This window comes from Larus michahellis, chromosome W (assembly GCF_964199755.1).
Source record: "Larus michahellis chromosome W, bLarMic1.1, whole genome shotgun sequence".
Classification (NCBI taxonomy): Eukaryota; Metazoa; Chordata; class Aves; order Charadriiformes; family Laridae; genus Larus; species Larus michahellis.
In genome coordinates, this window is record NC_133929.1 from 22,842,837 (window position 1) to 22,866,063 (window position 23,227).

The 23,227-nt window shown below is 43.5% G+C and overlaps 1 protein-coding gene across 10 annotated transcripts in view; it reads left to right on the forward strand.

Moving 5' to 3' along the window:
* The first annotated feature begins 3,115 nt into the window (after positions 1-3,115).
* Positions 3,116-23,227, forward strand: part of LOC141735536 (disabled homolog 2-like) — a 31,880-nt gene continuing 11,768 nt past the window's right edge. For 8 of the 10 annotated variants that reach the window (XR_012584772.1, XR_012584773.1, XR_012584774.1 and 5 more), the window contains exons 1-5: positions 3,116-3,314; positions 20,051-20,170; positions 21,342-21,481; positions 22,217-22,315; positions 22,614-22,745. Coding sequence is in view for 7 of the 10 variants with exons in the window: in XM_074568495.1 (XP_074424596.1) it covers positions 20,077-20,170; positions 21,342-21,481; positions 22,217-22,315; positions 22,614-22,745 (465 nt within the window). In the remaining 3 variants the exon portion in view is untranslated. Of the gene's footprint in view, positions 3,315-3,521; positions 3,572-20,050; positions 20,171-21,341; positions 21,482-22,216; positions 22,316-22,613; positions 22,746-23,227 lie in introns of those variants that run through there. The other 2 variants (XM_074568500.1, XM_074568496.1) reach the window with 2 other exon arrangements.

A 23,227-nucleotide genomic window follows, 5' to 3' on the forward strand; every position in this document is an offset into this window, starting at 1 on the left:
TATGGTATGGAATATCCCTTTGGTCAGTTTGGGTCAGCTATCCTGGCTATGTCCCCTCCCAAGATCTTGCCCACGCCCAGCCTACTGGCCTTTGGGGGTGAGGGGGGGTAATGTTGGAGAGACAGCCTTGATGCTGTGCCAGCACTGCTCAGCATTAGCCAAAACACTGGTGTGTTATCAACATTTTTCTAGCTACCAATATGCCTACCAGCATATTTTTTGCTCAGATGAATTTGTGGTCCTGATTGACCATACCAGTGACCAAGCATTGGGTTTCAGTGACAGGAATGTCACTGCTGCTTCAACTGTCCATTGAGCCAAGCACAAGAACAGAGGCACTGTGCAAGCTGCACACCGTGACCATGTTATATGATGTAAAAGCATGCCTACCCTCCATGCTGGCACACATCCACAGACAGGCCTGAGGCAAACTATGGCTGCAGACGAGACGAGATATGAAAAAATGCTGAACAGCCTCACAATGTCTTTCTTGTTTTTGGAAGCCTGCATTGTGCTGGTGACTACATTGGAAGGGTAGAACCTCAGGGCTGGAGAGCCACAGAGCTATAATAGCAACGCATGGGCTTCCAGTCCTAAAATTCATCATCTCCTCCTGAAATATCCCTGCCTGAAGCATGACAGAAGGTAAAGTATTATGGAAAGTCATCCTTTCTCAGCCAAATATTAGCAGTCATCAGCCGAGAAAGAGGTTAGCTTAAATTGTTAGAAAATACCACTGAAGACAATTTAATATAATTGGTTTTACCTTGCATTGCAGCTGGTTAAGGCACAGACTGAGAGAGCTGTTGTACCTTGGCTGAGGGGCAATAGCTCTTACACTTCTCTTAATCACTTCTAAATGGCTGAACATATTACGAATTTAAATCCCTATGGCAGTCTAAGCCTGAAATGCCCAAACTTGGGCCTCAACAAACATGCCTTGTTATTCAAGTCTATTCTTGATTCTAGGAGAAACTGTTTTCAAGACAGGTTTGAGGTCTGTTGATGATCTAACATTTGGATACCAAGGCTGTTACCTGTGGACTGCATTTCCCAGAGATATGCCTAGAGCTATACTAAAATGAACTATAGATTGTAATTTAAGATTTTTAAAATAGCAAGGATGCTTTTTTCTTCAGATATTCAGTGGACTTTAACTGAATTTTTATAAATTCATGTGAGAAATTTGGCCAAGAAGTCCAAAGGCTGAAGTACAAATTCTTCCTTCGTGTTTCCTTTGACATATTTTTTTTTGACAGCGGTGAAGCTTCACTGAAAATGTACTTTCTAGGTCAGTTTTCCATTAATTTTCATTCCCATATATTCCAAAGTGAGAATTCTCTAGGGACAACCTGAGCATCTGAACAACTACTTCATTCCTGTTGGCCTTTTTTTAACACTAAGACACAAGTTTGCAAGTCCCTTATTGTGTGTCTACAGCAGTGCAGGAAAGCTTCCAGGAGCAGACAGTTTACCTTATGGCAAATTTCAAGGCAGTATTTAAAGTTCAAATGAAATTCCAGCATTCAAAGTGTGAGGTTTAACACAAAAAAAAATACCAGGTCTGTCAGTGAAAAGTTTAATTATGGACAAGATGACACACACATAGTAAAGCCCACAAAGGCAGCAACACCGCTAAGGAAGCACATTCCAATAAAATCTTAAAAGATTACTTTAATAATAAACCATGCATTCCTGAGCAAGCCATTGCAGGATTAGCTACCACATTGCTTTGCTGCAAGCAGATTTTTCACAAACTGTTATTGATACCACTTTCAAAGCACTCATGTTTCTAAAGTTAAAGTTGATGTCTTCCAAAGGTCTCTTCACTTTGATGTTTTTATTTCACACTGCTACCCCAGTTTCCATCCAGACTGGAATCCCAGTGATCCTAATGACATATTGTGGTTTGAGCAGAGTTAATGTACAGAAAAGCAGTAGAAAAACTTACTGAGGTGAAGGTTTCCAGCTGCAATTTCAAGATAATTTTAGACCTGATGAAAAATGGCTTGTGGTTGGGAAGTGTTGAGACTGATACTGTTCTGTATAATAAGCGGTTAACTTAAAACAAAAAAACCTTGGGTAGGGCACTGAACCTATAGCAGTAGCCAGCAATAGTAAGATCAGACACAACAAATATGAGAAAAAGTCATCATCCTGGAAACACATAGCGCACTCTGCTATAATCTTTTAATAGTCAGGCTTAAAGTCATAACAGCCATTGTCCATTTGATTTTGTTTTTACTGTAGCAAAATAAACATCCTTTTACTTTTCATAAAGTGTAAAGCATGACCATTAAGTCCTGCAGTGCAGTATAGATGAAATAACTGAATTCCTGTGGGGCTTTCTGCCTGGATTCCTCCCACGTTCAGAAGGCAATCCTATTACATATGTTTAATGTAACAGTTCTGAATTTTAGCATTTAGCTCAACAATGTGGGACATCAGGGGAGCTGTTACTAAAATAAATGTTAGGCTAAGTTTACAGCCTTAAAAAAAAAAAAAAAAGCTCTTCTACAAGGACCAAAATGTGATTTTTTTATCAGAGGCTCTTTCATACAAGTTGGAAAACAGCTGTACTGCACTGGGAAACAAAACATGATAGATATTTGAATAAAGATGAGTGGGAAGCACAAAAAAGGTAAGGTGTGGATGTGACCCAGAAACTGAATTACACTGACCCAATATTTTAGTTCAGCTAGCCACAAATTTGGAGGGGAAAGGGTGGTATTTTGTTTTTGGTGTTTTTGAGAAAAAACAACCCCAAACTTGTTGGTTTAGACTTGGACTTTTTAACACCATCACCGCACCCACATTTATACAAACACACGAGGGGACCAATTTTCTAGAAGAGTGTTTCAGGCCCATTGCTCCCTAAGAAGCATAAATACCTGTGCCCTGCAAACTGTGGGCACCACACGTTTCCGTGTCCCCCGCAGTGTCCCCCGGTCTCACACCCTACTGCCCTCCCGGCGTGTCCTCCGGGGGGGCTCCGACCCCTTCCTGGGAGGGTGCTGTCCCGGGCCCCAGATCCCTCCCACCCGCAGCAGGGGCCGTAGCGGCGGCTCACAAGGGGTTAAGCTTGTGAGCACCGACACGTTGAGGGGGAGTAGCCGAGACCAAGCAGCAAAAACATAGCACATTCCTGCGTAGTCCTCAACTGCCAGCATCTGATTAAAACCATATCTCTCTCTGTAAGTGGCTAACTAATCTGAAGGCGAGAGTACAACTGAATATTTAACCGGGCCCCCGGTCTTAGCCAGGCTACTGGCTGCAGTCATTGGATCATGCACGGAGTGTCACGGATCTAGCCTGTAAGTAGCTTTGCGAGCTGGGCTCGGCTCCTGCAAAGCACACTGGGGCTGTCATGGAGGAAAAAGAGAGAGCTTTTTTCCCCCCCAAGGATGTGATAGTCGGTGCTTGTGACAGGGCTGCCCGGGCCCCTGGAGCGGCCGGACCGCGGGTGGTAGGCGCTAACAAAGAGGCGGCGCCGGGGATGGCTTCAACTGCGGCCGGGCCGGGTCTCAGCCTGTCTCGTCTACTCGCATCTTACTGCAACTTCGGGCAAAAGGTGCTGGTGGGGCTGCGCTTTTCTACCGAAAGCCGGAGAGATTGCGGTGCTGGCAGCGCGGAGGGGTGGGGGTAGAGTGCCAGAAGCACTTGAGTTCGGCCGCGGTGTGCAGGGAGAGCTCGGCGTTGCCCGAGACGGGCTGCGGGGGGAGCGCGTCCTGGCTGAGATGGGGTAGAAGCTGCCTACATCCTGCTCTGGACTCTAGTAGGGCTGGCGCCCTGAGGAAGCTTGAGCGCAAAGCATGTTAAATATGCGTTTTTGTTCTTGTGTGTGTGGAGAGGAGGGGATTAAGACATGAATAAATATGTATATAAGCACAAAATTTCACATAAATAACTGAGATGAAAGACTCCCTCAAGTAGCAGAGAGGAGGAAAGGGTTAGGATGCTGTGAAGCAGGGGTGGGTGTTTATTTTGGATAGAGCATCCTTGCTGGGCACCCCTCTATCTGCTGGTGAATCTCAGGATGCTACTTGTGTCTGTAGTAAATTAGTTAAAGATGTCCAGGATTAATAGAAATGAGTCTTCTATTTTGTCAGAAAAACTAACTTCTCATTTGGTGAGACTTCAAGTCTAATGATTATCATATGGTAACACTTATGTTGGGGTAGTACCTGTGCTCTGAGCAGTAAGATAAATGCAGGTGTTGCTAATATAGATAAACTTCTCAGTTGTAGAGCTTCTACCCCTTGGATAAGATGAGGCTAGCTAATTGAGCATGTAAATCCACTGGTAAGGTAGGATTAACTTTGGGGGGAGGGGGAAGGAATTGTTTCCATCTTAATGAAGCTAGTTTGCCTTAAAAGACTATATTTTTGCCTTGGAAGTCTTCTGTAACTTCCATAAACAAGACTGTCCAAAATGTACCAAATCTTGACAGTGTATAGGCTTAGATTTGCCCATTCCATGCTAAGGAATGAGCACAGGTATGCTTAGGAATGGGAACTCCTGTGTAGATAGGCAAAATAGATGTTATAGATTGAGGCCCAATAATTGACAGGAACCAGTCCAATTAATCAAATTAGTTTATTAAGCAAGCGGCAACAAGCAAAACAGCGCTGGGCGGCTGGGGAGTCTTTGCTCCGCCAACGGCGCACACCCCCTTCCCGAAAGTAGTTGATTATATATACTCTTCTGGTTCCCGTATATGTGTCAATCCTGGTATATTCCGTGTCTGAGCGACGTGTTGCTAGGGGGTCGGTCTTGTCCCGCCTCCTGATGGTCGTGAGGCTGAAGGCTCCTCATCTTTATCAGTGTCCTTGGGGAGACTCTTTTCAGCTTATCTCACAACTTAGCTCTTCCCTTTGAAGTGTTAAAACACACCAGATGCCTGTGATTTAGGCCTTGAGGTATCAAAGTGCACCAGATAACACGCTGGATGCCTGCGATTTAAGTATGTGAAGAGTCGAAACAGTGTAAGTTTTCACCAGCCTTTAAGAAAGCCTGATTTGGTTAACAAACATGATTCTATTTATTACAATAGAGATGCAGATTCAATTAGAGAAAAGTAATTATGAAGCTATGTATTCTAGCTGTCTGTGAAGACTTATCAGCCACTAATAAATTGAAAGTGTGTCCTAGTGTCTGATAGTGACCTGTTGGCAGTTATAATGCTAGTAGGCCTTCAGATCAGTTTCCATTAGGTGATTATAGGACCTTCCAGGAGGTGGGTGAAGCAGTAGGTAGTTAACCAGAGGGGTGAATCAGATACCGAAGGAAATCTTTTAAACTGAGAAGGGGATTGTCTAAGGGAGTAATCCACCATGTATGTTTAAAGAATCACTGCAGTCACATCCGCCAGAACTACTCTTGAGGCATAATTGGGCTTCCAAAATTCCCTGAATGGTCCAAGGACATGGTCAAGCCTAAAGCGTAAATTTCTACTGATAGTAACTCACTAGAGTTTGCATTTGGAGGAGGAGAACTCAGTGGTAGAAATAGTAAAGAGTATGTGAGGACTAAATGAATGTCAGGTGAATCATCAAAACAGAGGCTTTACTCAAAGTCATGAAGTCTGCTAGTTTAGGAAGGTTCAGGGTAAAGTGGAGTGAATGCCAGGTGCTCCAAGTCTTAAATAAAGAGATGGTTCTGCTGAGGGGGAATCTAACAGGGTCTTTTGTGCTTGTCACTGCAGATGGGAGACTGAGAGAATCATGAGTGCTACTCTGATAGTCCTGTGTCTTATGATACTTCTCATCTATTGTGCTTTTACTTCAAACAAAGCTATTGGCTGAGTACCAGCAGTTGTGCTCAGCACTATCAGCTGGAAGGATGGGTCAAATGCCAAAAATCTGGCATCAGCTTCCTCTTGTGAAGGTAGAGATGGTTATCCGTTCTAATGTGTTTTCTGCTGTGTTTCTAAGCATCTCTATACATCTGCAGTACACAACCCACTTTCTCATTGAGAAGAGTATTACTTGTCAAAGTGCCTGCATAACCCTATTATTAGACACTAGAGACCAGTAGCAGCTATGGATATACTTCTTGCTTAAGGCCTTTACTTCATGAGCAGATATGGAAAGAAGCACTTGAAACAGGTGAATATGATAGATGCAAAGGGTGGCAAAAAGAGCTCTTAAATTTTTGTCTTCATGCAAAAGCAAATAAATGTACTTAGTGTCAAGGAAGGGGGAGTCAAGGGCTGGTGTCTGGACAGGATGTTTAGGATAAAAATGACAGCTTGAGATATGAAGTAAATAAAAGCACATAATATGCTGTAGTCGCTGAGTATTGTTGCCAAACCTACAGGTGTTTTTTTTCCTCCTTTTGATGCTCTTTTCTCCTGGTGACCTTTACACTGGTAGGATGTTTGTGTGGCTTGCTGGGTTAACCCAGTTCTTGGGGAATGCTTGTGGACTTTATTCAGCAAGGCTAGCAATATGTGAGCACTTCAGAAACAAGAAGTTGCTTGGACAATGAAGCAATAAATTTCATATCCAGAGAAAGCCAGCTTCCTCTGGAAACAGTACTGAAGGTATAAATCCTGCTTGATGGCTAGATTCTGTCAAAAGAAATGATGAAGAAATAGCATGACGGTACCTTGTAATCTGCAAGGATGTTGGAGGAAAACCCTAGTTCTTGCATGTAGACTAAGGGATTACTAGTAGAATAAAGACACACACACCCATCCCTGGGAAATCTTGGAGTAGGAATCTGAAGAGGTCTTAATGAGCTTCTGCAGTGAAACACAACCAAGAATAAGCCACTACTCCCCTGCCTCAGTATGGACTACACAGAAATACAACTTGGGGTTATGTTAGAAGGATCAAATAGAATAAGGTGTCTAAGTACTGTAACTGACAAAAACGAACCTGGTTTTGAGGCTGTATCTGGGTTCAGGGGTCTCAGGGTTATTAAGCTGGCTGAAGCATAGTGGCAGGCCCAGTCAATAAACAAGAGGTACCAGTTTCAACAGGATTAGCTTGTTTATATAAGCTAGGCAGATGAGTGCTGAACAGAGCATCTTCTTCCATCTAACTCATGTAAGCCCTGGCTGATAGGGACATAGACCATTCCAGTTCCCCCCCTGCTGAAAGGATGTGCCTTGCAAATGCTATGAAGTGCTTAAGGATTAAGTGTTTCAGCTGAAAAGCCCTGCAGTCCTTTACTCCCAACTATCTTGTGGGTTTTTAAAAGCTTCTAATAAAGCTTCATAGCTGGTGCATGTTACCTTAAAGTTCAAAGCTCAGACATTACAGGGCTAGTTAAGGATAGACTATTGGCTTTGGAGCTGAATTTTCTGCTGCTCTGTCATTTTGTGTTGCATCTTTAAGCAATAAGATAAGTGAAATGCTTAATGAGGATTATCTCTTGAAGAAAACATGTAGGCCTGAGACAGGATAATAGACCTTTACCTTGGCATTCAGGAGGCTTCATGATGATGTCAGCTAGGAACTGGCTCCTCTAGCAGAGTATACTGAACTCTTAATGCTGATGTGTCACAACTGTAAGTCTCCTCCTATGAGAACTAAGGCCCTATGACTAAAACACTTGGGGATGAGACTTTCTTCCTTAGGAAGGGACAGGACAAGTTGGGAAAACTAAGGATGTAGTGTTAATATTGCAACCTGCATTTCTACCTTACAGACTATCTTCTGTGCTCCCTCAAAACAGGGTTATTTGTGCTTTAAAGGAGGACACACAGGTCACTATATGAGTAAGAAGTAGTTTTCTAGTAGCTTGAATAGCAGATCTAGCTGCAAACAGCTGCTAGCCTGGCTGATGGAAGGTAAACTCTAGAGCAGAATGGAAGGCCGACACTTGTCCTTGTATGCTTCTGATGGATGGGGACATCCACATAATCTGATATCAAGACCATCAGAGATGGAAAGCTAGAAGGAGCCTGGTCAAGATTATTTCAGAGTCTGGATTTAGGAGCAATAATGTAAACTTTCTCTAATGTATGTCAAATGTAACTACAATAGGGAAACTTACTGCAGAAGAGTAATCTGTGAAACTTGACTAGTTGTTCAGCAGGACAGCTACTGAAGAAGCTGCAGTGGAGCTCTGAAAATCATGGTTAGATTCTTTTTTACCTCTGGTATAGATATTTCTGTACTGCATTTCTAGATTTGCCTCTTGTTTAGTTATTCATAGCCTTTCTTGCTCCACGTACAGGGGAGAGCTGGGGCCCTTGGTAATGACTGATCTTGAAGGCAAGAGTAACCCTTGTGTTAAGCAGTATGCTCGATACTACCTGAGGATTGAAACTGCTGTAGAAGAACCTGCCTTCATAAGGTGCAAACAGAATCGTCAGCCTTCTATTAACACATCGGGAATGTAACTTGCATCTGTTAAGAGAAAGGAGTGACTCTTGTGATCAATGGCTGCTATAACAGCTTATATAACCAGAGGGTAGCAAGTAGCTGGGGGCTAGGTAGAGGGTTCTTCAAATACTGCTGAAACAAATGTTTAAGGGCACACTTCTGACTGCTCATGGTATCATCAGGCTGGGTAAGCACCTTCTGGGTATGCAAACTGCAGTACCTTGATACTATGGTAATGACTACATGGTTTTAAGTTGGGTGAACTCAAAGAATAATATAGCAAAAGCCTGTTTCTCATGCAGATACACTTGTGAACAGTTAGAGAACACTTAGTTCTGCATAGGCTTTGCAGAACATATGCAGTCTCTCTTAGTACAGCTTGCACACACCCAAACTGCAAAGAGAGATAACTCTGCCAGCACTGGACAGTTAACAGCATGCAGCTGAAATAACCTATGATAACAGCTTCAATATGTGTCAAGCTCCTGCTCTGAGGGAGGGGGGGTGGGGTGTGTGTGAAAAGCATGGCTATTGGCAGGAGTCCTTTGCTGTACTAACTAGTAAGATCAGAAACAGCCCTTCTAGGTGGGGAGGGAGTTAGGAGTACAGTTGGAAGTGAAGTGTTTGAGCTGTTGTCTAGTTCAAACTCTAGTTTGTATCTGAGTAAACACTAGGTGCATTGATTAACAACTACTTTGCCTCCAGGTTGTTTTGTATATCCAGTGAGTCTCAACAAGTAGTACTGACAGAAGACTGAGTGGTAGGCACTGCAGGCACATGGCCTGAGATGCCTCATCCTGTGAGTAGGCAGGTGATACTTTCCTGAGCAATAGCTACAACAGACAACTGAACTCTGGCTCCGGAGCCACTGACTTATAGGGCTTCAGCACTGGAGACTGGAGTAAGTGATATAGAGGAGTGGCCCCTTAGCAAGGTGCAAAGCATGCTGTCTTTCTGGAAGACTGATATGAAGAAACTTCTAGTGGATAATCTAACTATATAATCTAAGCATAAACCTGTGTTACTAACTGAATAGCTCTCTAACAAGAAAGAGCATACTAGAGTATCTATTAATCTTTGTAAAAGAAGAATCTGGAGTTAAGATGCTGGTATTGCTGGTGCTATGAGTGAATGGGTTTCTTAATCTGAGAAATGAACTAATAGGTTGGTATGCTAAATGCTGAACACAAAGGTTGGAAAGACTGCTACCAAGACTTGCTGCAAGATGCTGAGTTATTCCTGGAACAACTCATAAGTTGAGATAGACTAGCTAGGTGTCTGGACGCTACTTTTGGACACTGAAGTGCCTGGTTGAAGAATAACTCTTGTCTATCAAACGTACTACGGCAGTGCTAGTTCCCATCAGCTTGAGATGAAGTCTTCAGGGAACCAGATAGCAATAGCACATGAAGAGCATTTCCCTTTCTTCCTTAAAAGTAAGCAGAGGGCAACAGTTGCTAATTTATCTCATACCAAGATATTTATATCATACCAGCTTGTTTAAAACTAGTCAGGACTTCTCCCGAGACCTCTGTTCTAATAGTCCTGCAACAGCTGTATTGATTCCCATGACAAGTGTGTGTGTGGGGAATCCAAAACAGAGCTACTGTGGTAGCTGGGTTGAAAAGTAACTAATAATATCATCAGTAATGATGTGCTCAAAAGCATAGTACAATGGTAAAAAGTACTGGTTCAATTGCACCACTTGAACTGAGAAATCTGTTCAGTTTCAGCTGTTAACTTAGTGATGTTAGCTTGGCTGTGATTCAAGTGTGCAGAAAGCACTTCTAGGAACTTAGTTTAAATTTCTATGTTCTTGCTAAAACCCAAACAGGTCAGGAGATGGATGCACTGATGATAACTGTTCTGTTCAACTGATGAAATAACAGTTGGCAAATAGACTGAAATGGTAAGATGTCTGGGTAGTGGTTCACAGGCATGATCCTGTACCAGCAATGGTACATGCCAACAACTGTAGCTGACATGACTGACTAGAGTAATAAAATCTCTATATACTTCACAGTAGGTACTGGGGGAAAGGGAGCAGCATGAAGGAGGTATTCCCTGAGGTGTCTGTTATCATACTTCTATCCTGCTAAGTAGATGAATGTCACCCTTCCCTGTTTCTCATTACTGGCTGTATATGATCAAGACAGCTGGACTACATGCTCTATTCTCCAATATGTAAGTACAGCTGTAGTTTATTCCAAAAGAGTATTCCTGTTGGTAGAGGAAGCCCTTGGCATAAGGCTGCCTTAATACCTCTGCAAAGTATCGATCCATACTCTTCTAGGTGAGAGGACATCAAACAGGGCTTAAAGGAAGTTGCATGAAAGAAGTAGGGGCAGCTCCCTAAAGTAAAATACTGTTAATCTGGAAATACTCTGGCCAGCAGGCCAAGTGTCTGACTTAACCAAGGCCATGATACCAAGCAAATGATCTGTTAACAACAAATTGTGTTTCTAACTACCTATGACCTGAATAGTTTTTTTTAACTTAAGTTAAAAACACCGATCTTGGTTTCCCCGCTATCAGGAAATCACAGGAGAAACTGAGTGGTGGGGGCATTGTTAATCTAGACCTTACTGATTGAGGGAATGATAGATAGCTTCACTTGTCAGGTAAGGTAGGTCAACATCCTTTTCAGTTGTCTCTTACAAGACTAAACACAGGGGCTTGGGTTAGACATGGCAGAATAAGAGCCTGTATTTAATCAACTTTCTGGCAAGTGATGTTGTTCTTGCATTCCAGGCATGGCATAAACTGTAGGGGAACAGTTCCCAAGCTATCTATGAATTCTTCCACCACTTGTCTTCAAGCAGATACTTGTTTAGGTATTAGTGTGAACAATATATATCAGATATAACCCTACCTGTAGGTAAGGCTAATATCTTTCATGTGTATTAGTCACTGACTATGCTAGTTCTTAACAGACTAATTTGAGTTGCTGGGGGGAGCTGCTCTGGGGCCAGTCTGACCTGCATCGGAGTGGCAGATCTTGGTGTACAGGGTTTTTTCCTGAGGTAGGGAAATGCTGGGGCAGTGGAGAGACCTAACAGGAGTCAGCAGATCTCGTGGGGGATGCTGATGAGGCTTGGGTGTTGCCAGAGCAATTGTGACCCACCTCCTGCTTATAAAAAGCAACCTGGGGAGCACTAGTGACCAGGAGCACTGGTGAACAGAGCAGACAAACAGGGTGTGGCATGGCAGTTTGCATGGCAGAGCATGGAGGAAGGGTGTAGTCATCCTACCACCTCAAGAGGTGAGTTTGATTGGTGGTCATCACCATCTCAGAAGGAGCACAGCTATGGTATCCACCTGGCAGAAAGCCATATCCTCTGTACTTGGCAGAAAGGATGTGGCAACCCAGACAGAGCTCCCATGAAAACATGCAGTCATCCAGGTCTGGGCTGCAGGGAGTACCAGAGCTTCTCACTGGTAACAGATGGCAGTAGTGAGAACAGCTGTGTGAGGTGTGACCAGGTGGATGATCTGCTCAGCCTGGTGGCAGAGCTATGAGAGGAAGTAGAAAGGTTAAGGAGCATCAAGGAGTCTGAGAAAGAGATAGACTGGTGAAACCATGCTCTACCCTCTCTGAGGGAGAAATGGGAACAGCCACCAGATAAAAACAAGACCAAGGGGATTCTGTATCCTTTCCCCTGCCGGGCTGAAGGCAGTAGCTTAAAGGAGAAGAGTGAACGGAGGCAGGTCCACTCTTGGGGCAGCAGGCAAACCCTCTCCTTGCCTTTCCAGGTGCCTCTGTACAATAGGTATGAGGCTCTAGATGTGGAAGGCCAGTCAATGGATGATAATGTGAATGATAGTCCATCTTCACCAGAGGTGCTGCCAAGGTCAGAAAGGCCTACCCCACGTATCATGACCACCACCACGAGGAAGAAAAGACAGGTTGTAGTTGTAGGCAACTCCCTCCTTGTTGTCCCAAAGTGGGGTTGTTTACCCGGTGTGCAGATGCCAATATACACACAGAGTAGAGGTATTATCTATTTATTTCATTTCTGCAGAGATGGATGCTAGGTGGTAATCCACAAAGCTAGCACATCAGCCTAAAAACTCTTAGGAATATTTATATGGCTCAAAACACAGAAATACACACCCTTAATTATAATTATCGCTTGTACCTTATCTTAACAATTTCTATTGGTTAGTACAGTCTCTCACTTTCATTTAAAGTTACAAGGTCCTTTAATTGATGTGTGAGTGCTCCAGCACTGTGGGGAGGGTAGTCCAATTCAGTCTCTAATTGAGTTGGTGGTCATGATCTCCCACTGCCACCTTTACCTTTCCCCCAGTTACTGCAAATTTTTGTTGACTTTATGCCTTATCCAGAAGCTGTATGTTTTTCAGCTGGTTTTGGTGCTTCCTGTAGAGGGATGTTCCCTTGTTATCAGCCTTCTGTTCTGCTTCAAGGGTATATTCATTAGCAAGGCATTTATTGTTTATACCAAGTGTCTGGTTTCACAGGGCCTTGTGACCTTTTTACAGCTCTTTGTTCTTACTTAGTGAGAGATTCTACCTTCTAAAATATATTTTATCTTTTTAAAAGTACATTCTACCTTCTTAAAGTACATCATTCTGAGGGGAAACAGAGGGTCCAATATGCTGGGCAGACCCTCCTCATTAGGGAAGTCTGCTGTCTCCCTGGGGCCCAGGATAAGGACATCACCAGGAAACTTCCTAGCCTGCTACAGCCCTTGGACTATTACCCATTGCTGCTCTTCCATGTGGGTGGCAATGAAGCCACAATGTATAGTCCAAGGGGGATCAAAAGAGACTTCAGGGCCTTGGGATGTTTGGTAAGGGAATCTGGAGCACAGGTTGTTCTTCTCTCCTTCCAGTTGTGGGCAGCAACACTAGAAGAAACAGACAAGCTCAGTTTATTAATACATGGCTCTGTGGCTGGTGTCACTGCCACAGTTTTGGGTTTTTCAATAATGGGATGGCCTACATGGCACCAGGCTTGCTAGTGTCACATGGGGTTCACCTTTCTCAAAGGGGGAAGAGGATATTTGCTCACGAGCCAGCAGGGCTCATTGACAGAGCTTTAAACTAGGCTTGAGGGGGGGCAATATCAGGCTTGCCTGTGACAAGCTGTGGGATGACAGGCAATGGTTAAAGGGATGGGGTCCTAAGTGAGGGCCTTCAGCCTGTTGCTCTGAGATGTGCTGAGTACACTGGAGCACACTTGAAGTCTTACAGAGATGAACCAGGGGCTCCTGAGGTAATAGGAGCCAAGAGGGATACACCAGTGAAATACCCCAAAGGATTTAAGGAGTTCCTCTAAGAAGGTGATGTGGCTGACAGCCCAGCTCAAGTGCCTCTACACCAATGCATGCAGCATGGGCAACAAACAGGAGGAGCTGGAAGCCACTGTGCTGCTAGAAAGCTACAACCTAGTTGCCATTACTGAAACTTAGTGGGACAACTGGACAAGACTGGATTGTGGCTATTGATGGCTACAAGCTGTTCAGAAGGGACAGGTGAGGAAGGAGAGGTGGAGGGGTTGCCCTCTACATCAAGAAATAGATAGAGTGTGAAGAGCTGTCTCTGAAGAATAGTCACGAGCAGGTTGAAAGCTTATGGGTAAGAATTAGAGACTGAGGCAACAAAGGGAACCTTGTGGTTGGTGTCTACTACAGGTCGCTTGATCAAGGGGAGCCTATTGATGAAGTCTCCTTACTCCAGCTACAGGAGGCATAGTGCTCACAGTCTCTTGTCCTTCTGGGGGACTTCAATGACCCTGATATCTGCTGGAAAAGTAGCATAGTGAGCTGCAGGCAATCCAGGAGACCCCTGTAATGCACTGAGAATAACTTCTTAAGACAGGTAATAGACAGCCCTACCAGAGGGGATGTGTTACTGGGCCTGATGGTCCCCAACGCAAGTGAACTAATTGGTGATGTCAAGATTGGAGGCAGCTTGGGCTGTAGTGATCATGCACTGGTGGAGTTTGCAGTCCTGAGGGATATGGGTCAGGCAAAGTCAGGACCCTGAATTTTAGGAAAGCGAGCTTCCAACTCTTCAAGGAGTTAGTTAATAGGACCCGCTGGGAAACTGCCTTCAGGGGCAAGGGAGCAGAACAGAGCTGGCAGATCTTTAAGGATGCTTTCCATAGAGTGCAAGAGCTCTCGATCCCCAGGTGTAAGAAATCAGGAAAGAAAGGCAAGAGACTGGTATGGATAAGTCAAGACCTGCTGGTCAAACTAAAGGGCAAGAAGGAAATGCACAGGCGGTGGAAGCAGGGACAGGTATCCTGGGAAGAGTATAGGGATGCTGCCTGGTTGTGTAGGAATGGGGTCAGGAAGGCCAAGGCACGTCTTGAGCTGAACTTGGCAAGGGACCCAAAGAATAAGAAGGGCTTCTACAGGTATGTCAATCAGAAAAGGAAGGTCAAAGAAAGTGTACCCCCCGATGACCAAGACTGGCAAACTGGTAACAACAGACGAGGAGAAGGCTGAGGTTCTCAACAGTTTTTTTTGTTTGGTTGGTTTGTTTTTGTTTTTTTTTCCTCAGTATTCACTGGCAACCTCTCTCCCCGCACCTCTCGAGTGCATGGACTGCAAGGCAGGGACTGGGGGAGCAAAGTCCCTCCCACTGTAAGAAGATCAGGTTTGAGACCACCTGAGGAACCTGAAAATACAGAAGTCTATGGGACCTGACGAGATGCATCCCAGAGTCCTGAGGGAATTGGCTGACGTAGTTGCCAAGCCACTCTCCATGATATTTGAAAAGTCCCTGATGACTAGAAAAAGGGAAACATCGCACCCATTTTTAAAAAGGGTAGAAAGGAGGACCCTGGGAACTACTGCCCTGTCAGCCTTGCCTCTGTGCCTGGGAAGATCATGGAACAGATCCTCCAAGAAGCTATGCTAAGGCACATGGAGGACAGGGAGGTGATTCGAGACAGCCAGCATGGCTTCACCAGGGGCAAGTCCTGCCTGACCAACCTAGTGGCCTTCTGTGATGGAGTGACTGCATCAGTGGACAAGGGAAGAGCTATGGATATTGTCTATCTGGACTTCTGCAAGGCCTTTGACATGGTCCCCCACAACACCCTTTTCTCTAAACTGGAGAGATATGGATTTTATGGGTGGACTGTTCAGTGGATGAGGAATTGGTTGAATGGTTGCATCCAGAGGGTAGTGGTCAGTGGCTTGATGTCCAGATGGAGATTGGTGATGATTGGTGTCCCACAGGGGTCTGTATTGGGACTAGTACTGTTTAACATCTTCATCAATGACATAGACAGCTGGGATCGAGCGCACCCTCTGCAAATTTGCAGATGACACCAGGCTGAGTGCTGTGGTTGACATGCCTGAGGGACAGGATGCCATCCAGAAGGACCTGGACAAGATCAAGTAGTAGGCCCATTTGAACCTCATGAGGTTCAACAAGGCCAAGCGCAGTGTCCTGCACCTGGGTTGGGGAAACCCCCTAGTATCAATACAGGCTGTGGGATGAAGGGATTGAGAGCAGCTCTGCCAAGAAGGACTTGAGGGTACTGGTGGAGGAAAAGCTGGACATGAGCCACCAATGTGCACTTACAGCCCAGAAGGTCAACCGTATCCTGGGATGCATGAAAAAAGAAGCATGGCCAGCAGGTCGAGGGAGGTAATTCTGCCCCTCTACTCCACTCTCATGAGACCTGACCTGGAGTACTGTGTCCAGCTCTGGAGCCCTCAGCACAGGAAAGATATGGACCTGTTGGAACAAGTCCAGAGGAGGGCCCCAAAAATGATCAGAGGGATGGAACACCTCTCCTATGAGGACAAGCTGAGAGAGTTGGGGTTGTTTAGCCTGGAGAAGAGAAGGCTCCGGGGAGACCTTATTGCAGCATTTCAGTACTAAAGGGTGCTTATAAGAAAGATGGGGACAGAGTTTTTAGCAGAGCCTGTAGTGATAGGACAAGGGATAATGGTTTTAAACTTAGAGGGTAGATTCAGACTAGACATAAGGAAGAAATTGTAAACAATGAGGGTGGTGAAACATTGGAAGAGGTTGCCCAGGGAGGTGGTAGATGCCCCATCCCTAGAAACATTCAAGGTCAGATTGGACAGGGCTCTGAGCAACCTGATCTAGTTGAAGATGTCCCTGCTCATTGCAGGGGAGGTTGGACTAGGTCACCTTTAAAGGTCCCTTCCAACCCAAACTGTTCTATGAGTCTATTAATCATAGAGGAGACAAATTATTGGTAGTGCTTGCATCAGAGCAAGCAGCTGGAATTTTCTATTGAAATCATAGTAATCTTGTGTCATGTTATAGAAGGTTTATTTAACTTGAACTCGGAGGCTGTCAGATTCTAGTAATGAAACAACACTTATGCTATCTTATTCGACTCCTCAGTATGAATGACCCTGTTTAAAAAGTAAAGGTCTAAATAGCATGTTTATGATTTTGATTCATTAATGCATGCCTAGTGCTTCTCAAGGCTCTTTGGGGCACTATCATTGCAGCAGGAACTAGGCAGAAATGTGTTAGCCAGTTATGCACATGGGGATTTGTTAGATGCAAATGTCAGTCAGTCATACAGGGGCTCACACAAATGCACTATTGTACTTCTAATGTGGGTGGAATCCTGCTAGTCAAGGTTTTCCATTATTGGTAAATGTATCTGGCTTTACAGCTTTGACTCTTGCTAGTCATTTTATGTATTGCTGATAGCTTTTAGTCTGTTTCTTCAACCTGAAAAAAAATGAAGTGTTGAGTTCACTCAGGTGGACATCTGGACAGAAGAGCTGTTTTCAGAAAGTTGATAGACAAGAACTTGATGGCTAGAGAATATATTGTGCAGGTCCTGATATAACCAGAAGAACCTGACTACTTCTTCAAGAAGGGGGGGGGCTGTGGGGTGGGGTGGGACAGACGCAGGGCATGGATGACGACCACCTGCCTTGGAAGCATGTTCAGCACTTGAACTATTGCTGTGCTTCTGGTTACTGCTTCATCCGAACAGGCTATATTGCACTTGGCAGTAAAAGCTTCTCTTGTCTTCTCCTGCCCTCTCAGATTCTAATTTGATGTTAATATTTACATCCAATAACTCTTTAATCTGAATCATGTACTTGTAGTGTCAAGGGACAAAGGAGGAGCATGGGCTGTGAAAAGGACAAAGTATTAGAGTGCTGAGCAGATGTCAGAGGCAAGACAGATAAACTAAACTTTTTTCAGTCTATTGTCTTCTCAGGCAGCCTTTCATCAACATTAAAGCAATTATCCTTGTCTGCTAAGGGGAAAAAACCCTGTCTGTTGGGTGACAATTATTGTCCAGTCTTTAAATCCTGTGGCAGACTACAGCCATAATGAAGATTCTCAATCCCTTGTGCACAGGACAAAAAAAAAAATAATCTAATCATTAAGGGTAGCTACTGTGTTGACACCCCTTGCTCAAATAAGGGATAATCGTGAAAGCATCTCTTAAGGGAAACTAAATGTTGCTCAGCAGAATTGCTTGGCATGTGCTTCAGTTCTTGCTAAGAAACAGTTATTTCAAGGATGTCTTGTTACTTCCAGCAGCTCTCCTTGTAGGGAGTTTAGAGAAGACACTAAGAGGGTAGTATGCCCAAAGTCTTAAGACTGACTTTCCCAGGGTAGATGTGTGGAAATTAAGTACAGTGCTTGAATGGAGAGTTGCCTGACTTGAGATAGTAGGTAACAGAACATACTTCAAGGCTGATGTGTTGAGGGCCTGAAATTGTCTTCCCCTAAGGAGTGATTAGTACTCACTCTTCACAGGATAGTCCCTATAGGAAAGGAGGGAGATGCTACTAGTGGCCTCTTAACAAGCCCTTTCTGGAGTAAACTTAAAAGTGGGTGAGCATAATGTGGTTTGTATCTACTGATATAGGCAAGAGTTTAGGGCACTTCTCCCAGGGTAGCAACATCCAGAAATCTGTAGTCTAAGACTTTTGAAATAGTGCATTTAGCTTAGTAGTTAAAATGGGCCATAAAATTGCATAGCAAGTAATTAAGCTGTGGTGATAGCAATGGACTTATCTACATGGAGAAGATTCAAAAGGCATCACTTAACAGTCTGCTGACATAGTTGCTGTGGGAATGTTCTTGCTCTTCACTATGCCAGTATAACTGAAGGCATGACTGTCCCTGCATGAAAGCACATGCATCTCTAACCCTGCCACACTGCCGTCTGTCTCTTTTCAGACAAACTCAGAATTCAAGTGTAATAGAACAGTTCTAGTTTCTTGTTGCTTTACTCCTGCAGTCTGATTAAGGGAAGACTAAGGAAGCCTCCAAGAAAGAGCAAGAACTGCACTTTCCATTAAGAAAAACTAAACTTAAGTTTGACAAATACCTTGCACTGTAGTACAGCTTTAACTTGGGTCTAAAGCATAGAATCCAAATTTAGTTGTGGCTGAGACTCTCTAGTATCCCAAGCAGACTAGATTACTGCTAGCTCAAGCTATGTGTTGTTCCCTGACCTAGTGAAATTTTTTAAAGTAAAGCCTGAGGGGATTTTGTGCTAGTCTAGTGGCTTAACTAAGATGTCAAGAAGTAGTTATTTAAAATACAAACTTGTGTTAAGGCAGCCTTTATCTATCCTTGCATTCTTAGTTTAGCAGCTAATTCTCTTGCTCCAGATATAGGAATCTCAAAGATACTGAGTTTTCCCAAAGAATAACTGTCATGTACTATGAGCTATTACCAGGTGAGATGAGCTGTGCTAGACCTCAGATAGGAGAGTTTGTCCTGTAAACTAGCCAGAAAACTGTTATTAACTTTCTCAAACTGAATTGTTAATACTGAGAATGGCTGAATCCTTGCAAATACCCCTGTCTTACACATAAGTCTGAGCTTCTCCACAGTATCCTATTCCCTGCCCCCCTGCACTGCTTGGGGAGAGGAGGTAGAGAAATCGGGAGTGAAGTTGAGCCTGGGAAGAAGGGAGGGGTGGGCGGAAGGTGTTCTTAATACTTGGTTTTATTTTTCATTACCCTATTCTGATTGGATTGGTAATAAATTAAATTAATTTCCCCAAGTATAGTCTGTTTTCCCCATGACGGTAATTGGTGAGTGGTCTCCCTGTCCTTATCTCAAAACATGAGCCTTTTATTATATTTTTTTCTTCCCTGCCCAGTTGATGAGGGGGAATGATGGAGCAGCTTGGTGGGCACCTGGCATCCAGCCAAGGTCAAGCACCACACCATCTTCCCCCACCTTGGGGTTTTGTGGCTCTCTGGATCTATGCAAATAAGCAGTCTGACCTCCATGGGATGGAGGCAGATGGCAATAATGGAGGGATGGCTAGAGTGTTAAGATGACAACTGTCCATCTGGAGTTCTAACACTTTACAATTGCCAAAGTGAGATCTGTCTTGTGTATATTTGCTCCTTTCTAGGTTATTTGTTTGTTATTGCCCCTTAACTTTACTTCAGAGTCAGATACTTACAATGGCTGTATAACACAAGCTGGGTGTAGCTCTGCCAACTAAACTGGGGAAGCAGGATCACTGACAGGCAGAACTCAATGCCTTGAGGTTGCTGTTTCTTCTTTCCAGCATGGAGCTAGGCAGAATGTCCTAAAGCTCAGCTCTTAGAGAGTATGTCTTCAGGTATTAGTGGGCTTCAGTGTTCAGCAGAAAAAAAAATAATGAACTAACAGGTCTAATGAGAATATTTATTCTTCAACATAAAATATTATGCATTCCTACTGATTGTTGTTTGGATTTTTGAAAACTGCAGTAAGCATAGCTGACCACCATCTCATCATGTCTACTGAAGCTGAAACTGCTACTATCAACAGCCAGCCTGAGCAACAGGCTCCACTGAAAGCACAACCTCCAAAGAAGGAAAAAAAGAAAGGTAAGGAATACTTACCTCTTGAATGCTTCCTCTAGTCAGTCTCCATAGTCTTTTGCATGTGCCTAAAACTAAGATCACTCTCTCACCATAGTTGAAAGAATTATGAGGTTTCAAGCTGACTGGAAGAGTGAATAAATAAGCTAGTAAAAGAAATCTAACCAGATGGTAGGCTTCTAGCTTGAAAGGTGTTTTTTTTTCTAGCTTTAAGTTCTGAAGCTCTCACTTCCACTTGTTAAATGACTCGTTTGCTGAGCCTGCTAAGTCACCAAAAGCCTGGAGAAATGAAAGCCTACTGAGGAGGTGACCAGACCCAGGACCATTCTGATAGCTGTCAGTCTGAACCTGAACTTACTTCCTCCCCTCAGTCTAGAGAAGGAGTGACATGCTGGATACAGATTCTAGTCCGGAGAAGCTAGAAAACTAATTTAATGAGAATTATTGTAGATTAGACAATAGATTATTATTTTTAATAGATTAGTTCATATAAATGTAACTACCTCAAACAGAGGTACATACTTAGGCACACACTCTGAGTACGTTGAGCATGCAGAAAAGAAAACCAAGCAGTTCTGAGAAGTAGTGGTAACAGTGGAAGTAGCAAATATAGCTAAAATACCAAGTGATTACAGGGATGGGGGTACCAGGACTTGTAGAAATGATGGTGCTGATAGAAAGTTCTAGCACAGGGACTAGGTGGTTCTTACATGCCAAGAAGAGATCTAACTATGCCAGAACTAGAGGTTAACATCTGAAAGACTTACTGAACATCCTGTATGGCCATGGGAAGTGCTACTTTGCTTGGTGTTGTTGCTTAGCACTTATATCTACTTGGCTGTTGCCTATAAATATTTTAGTCTTTTATGTGGCAAATGATTGTTCTTGAAGTCCCCAAATATTAAGCATTAGGCTCCACTCTTTGAACTGAGGCCAGGTTCTGTAAGAACACTCTAACTTTAAAGGAGTAACTATCTTGCAGTGCATGCACTACTAGAAGGACTGAGGTGGTTATTCAGTTATAGTGAAGGGACAGTTTTAATATGTAGTAATATGATGTATTTTTTTATATATATATAAACCCTCTTAAAGCCACAACATAGACATTTCTGTCTTAAAACAAAAAAAACCCAACCAAAAAAAACCCCACAAACCGTAAACCTTTCTCTGTCTCCAGGGCCAGAAAAGACAGATGAATCTCTCTTGGCCAGATTCAAAGGTGATGGTGTAAGATACAAAGCTAAACTCATTGGCATTGATGATGTCCCAGAGGCAAGAGGTGACAAAATGAGCCAGGATTCAATGATGAAGCTGAAGGTAAAAGCCTGAGCCAGCATATAAGGAACATCTTCTGGATAGCCTTCGGAAAGCTGATCAAATGGTCACTTTGGCATAACTTAAAACACAGCTTAATAGCAACATAGAAATAACAGCACCATCCTAGATGGACATTCCTTCTAAAGCTGTAACCCCTTTGATCAAAGGACAGTGTTTCTCTAATGGCTTTAGAATACTCCTTTGGGTCTCTTGTTGGCATTCAATATAGATGCTATTAGCATGAACTTGATCACAACTAGTGAGCTTGGGTTTTGGGTGGGGAGGGGGGGAAACTTGTGCAATTTAACATAAGAACTCAAAGTACAAGTTGGCATCCTATGGCAATGGTGACACCAAGAGATATAGCCAAAGAATAAATGAGACCCTGCAGTAACAAAGATGATTACTTCTGGAGTGTAGAACCCTTGCATAGCTTCAAACAGGCCATGAAAACTGGTAAGGATGCTGCTACTGCAGCAGTTTTGTGAACTAAGATAGGAAGCTTTAAAGTTTCTAAACATTTACAGAGGAAACACAATCTAGTCCTAAGGTATCACTTCTAACCTAGTCAGGCATATGTTGCAAGAAGAATGCTGCTCTAATGGTACAGTTGCATAGGAATAACTAGATTAGCACTAGTAGTCACAGTCATGGGCTCATGAGGAATGTAAATAAACAAGTTAAAGCTCAACCTAACAGAAGTCTCATCAATACTCTGATATTCATCCTCTTCAGGGAATGGCAGTGGCAGCCCGCTCCCAAGGTCAACACAAACAGAAGATCTGGGTGAATGTTTCCCTCTCTGGTATCAAGATAATAGATGAGAAAACTGGGGTAAGATATGACTCATTCCCTTAAAGGGATTCTTAAAGCAAGGCACTTGGAAGTTAAGCCAATGTGAACTAGATTAACAGCATCGTGCCCCCCATCTGCATATAAGAACTGGCTTGTGGAATAGGTTGTAAAGCTGAAGCCTCCTGACAGAAAGATAAATATGTTCTATTGTGGTTAGTCAAAGCCTGATAAATCTGAGTCTTGAACTGGAGCTTTCTAACAATCTTAATTCTAACTATAGAGAAGAGCAGCTATGTCTCCTGCAATTAAACTAATATTCCCCCCCCCCCCATTCTAGGTCATAGAACATGAGCATCCAGTAAACAAAGTCTCCTTTATTGCTTGGGATGTAACAGACAATCGTGCCTTTGGCTATATTTGCGGAGGAGAAGGCCAGCACCAATTTTTTGCAATAAAAACAGCACAACAGGTATGGATCAGAAGTCCTCTTTCCCTTGCTGTGAGTGATGCTATTGCATAAACACTTAATATCTGATAAGGGTGTAGTGTTTTGTTAGTAGCCCTGAGTAGCCTTGTTTACTATCATTAATCTTATTAATCATTAATGTCTATGCATCATGGAAGTCATTAGTGAGATGGAGCCGTTATCATGGGCTTTTCTGTACAGTGGCCTGTTTCTGTCAGTGAGAATGCTAATTCTGGAGTCAGCTATTCAGAGCTCTGTTCAGAATTATCAGGAAAGATGCTAGAACTGCACTAGTCTAGTTCTCATGATGCTTTGTCTTGTGTAACAGTTTCTGGGGCTAATGAATGGCAGGTCTGGTTCTCCTAGAGTTACTTCTGGGAGGGATTCTGATCTTTGTTACAGGATTTCTGCATGGGGGAAACCCATATGCAGGGTTTGTCTCTATGAAGAGAAGCTATGCATAAGCAGTACTAGAAACGAGTACT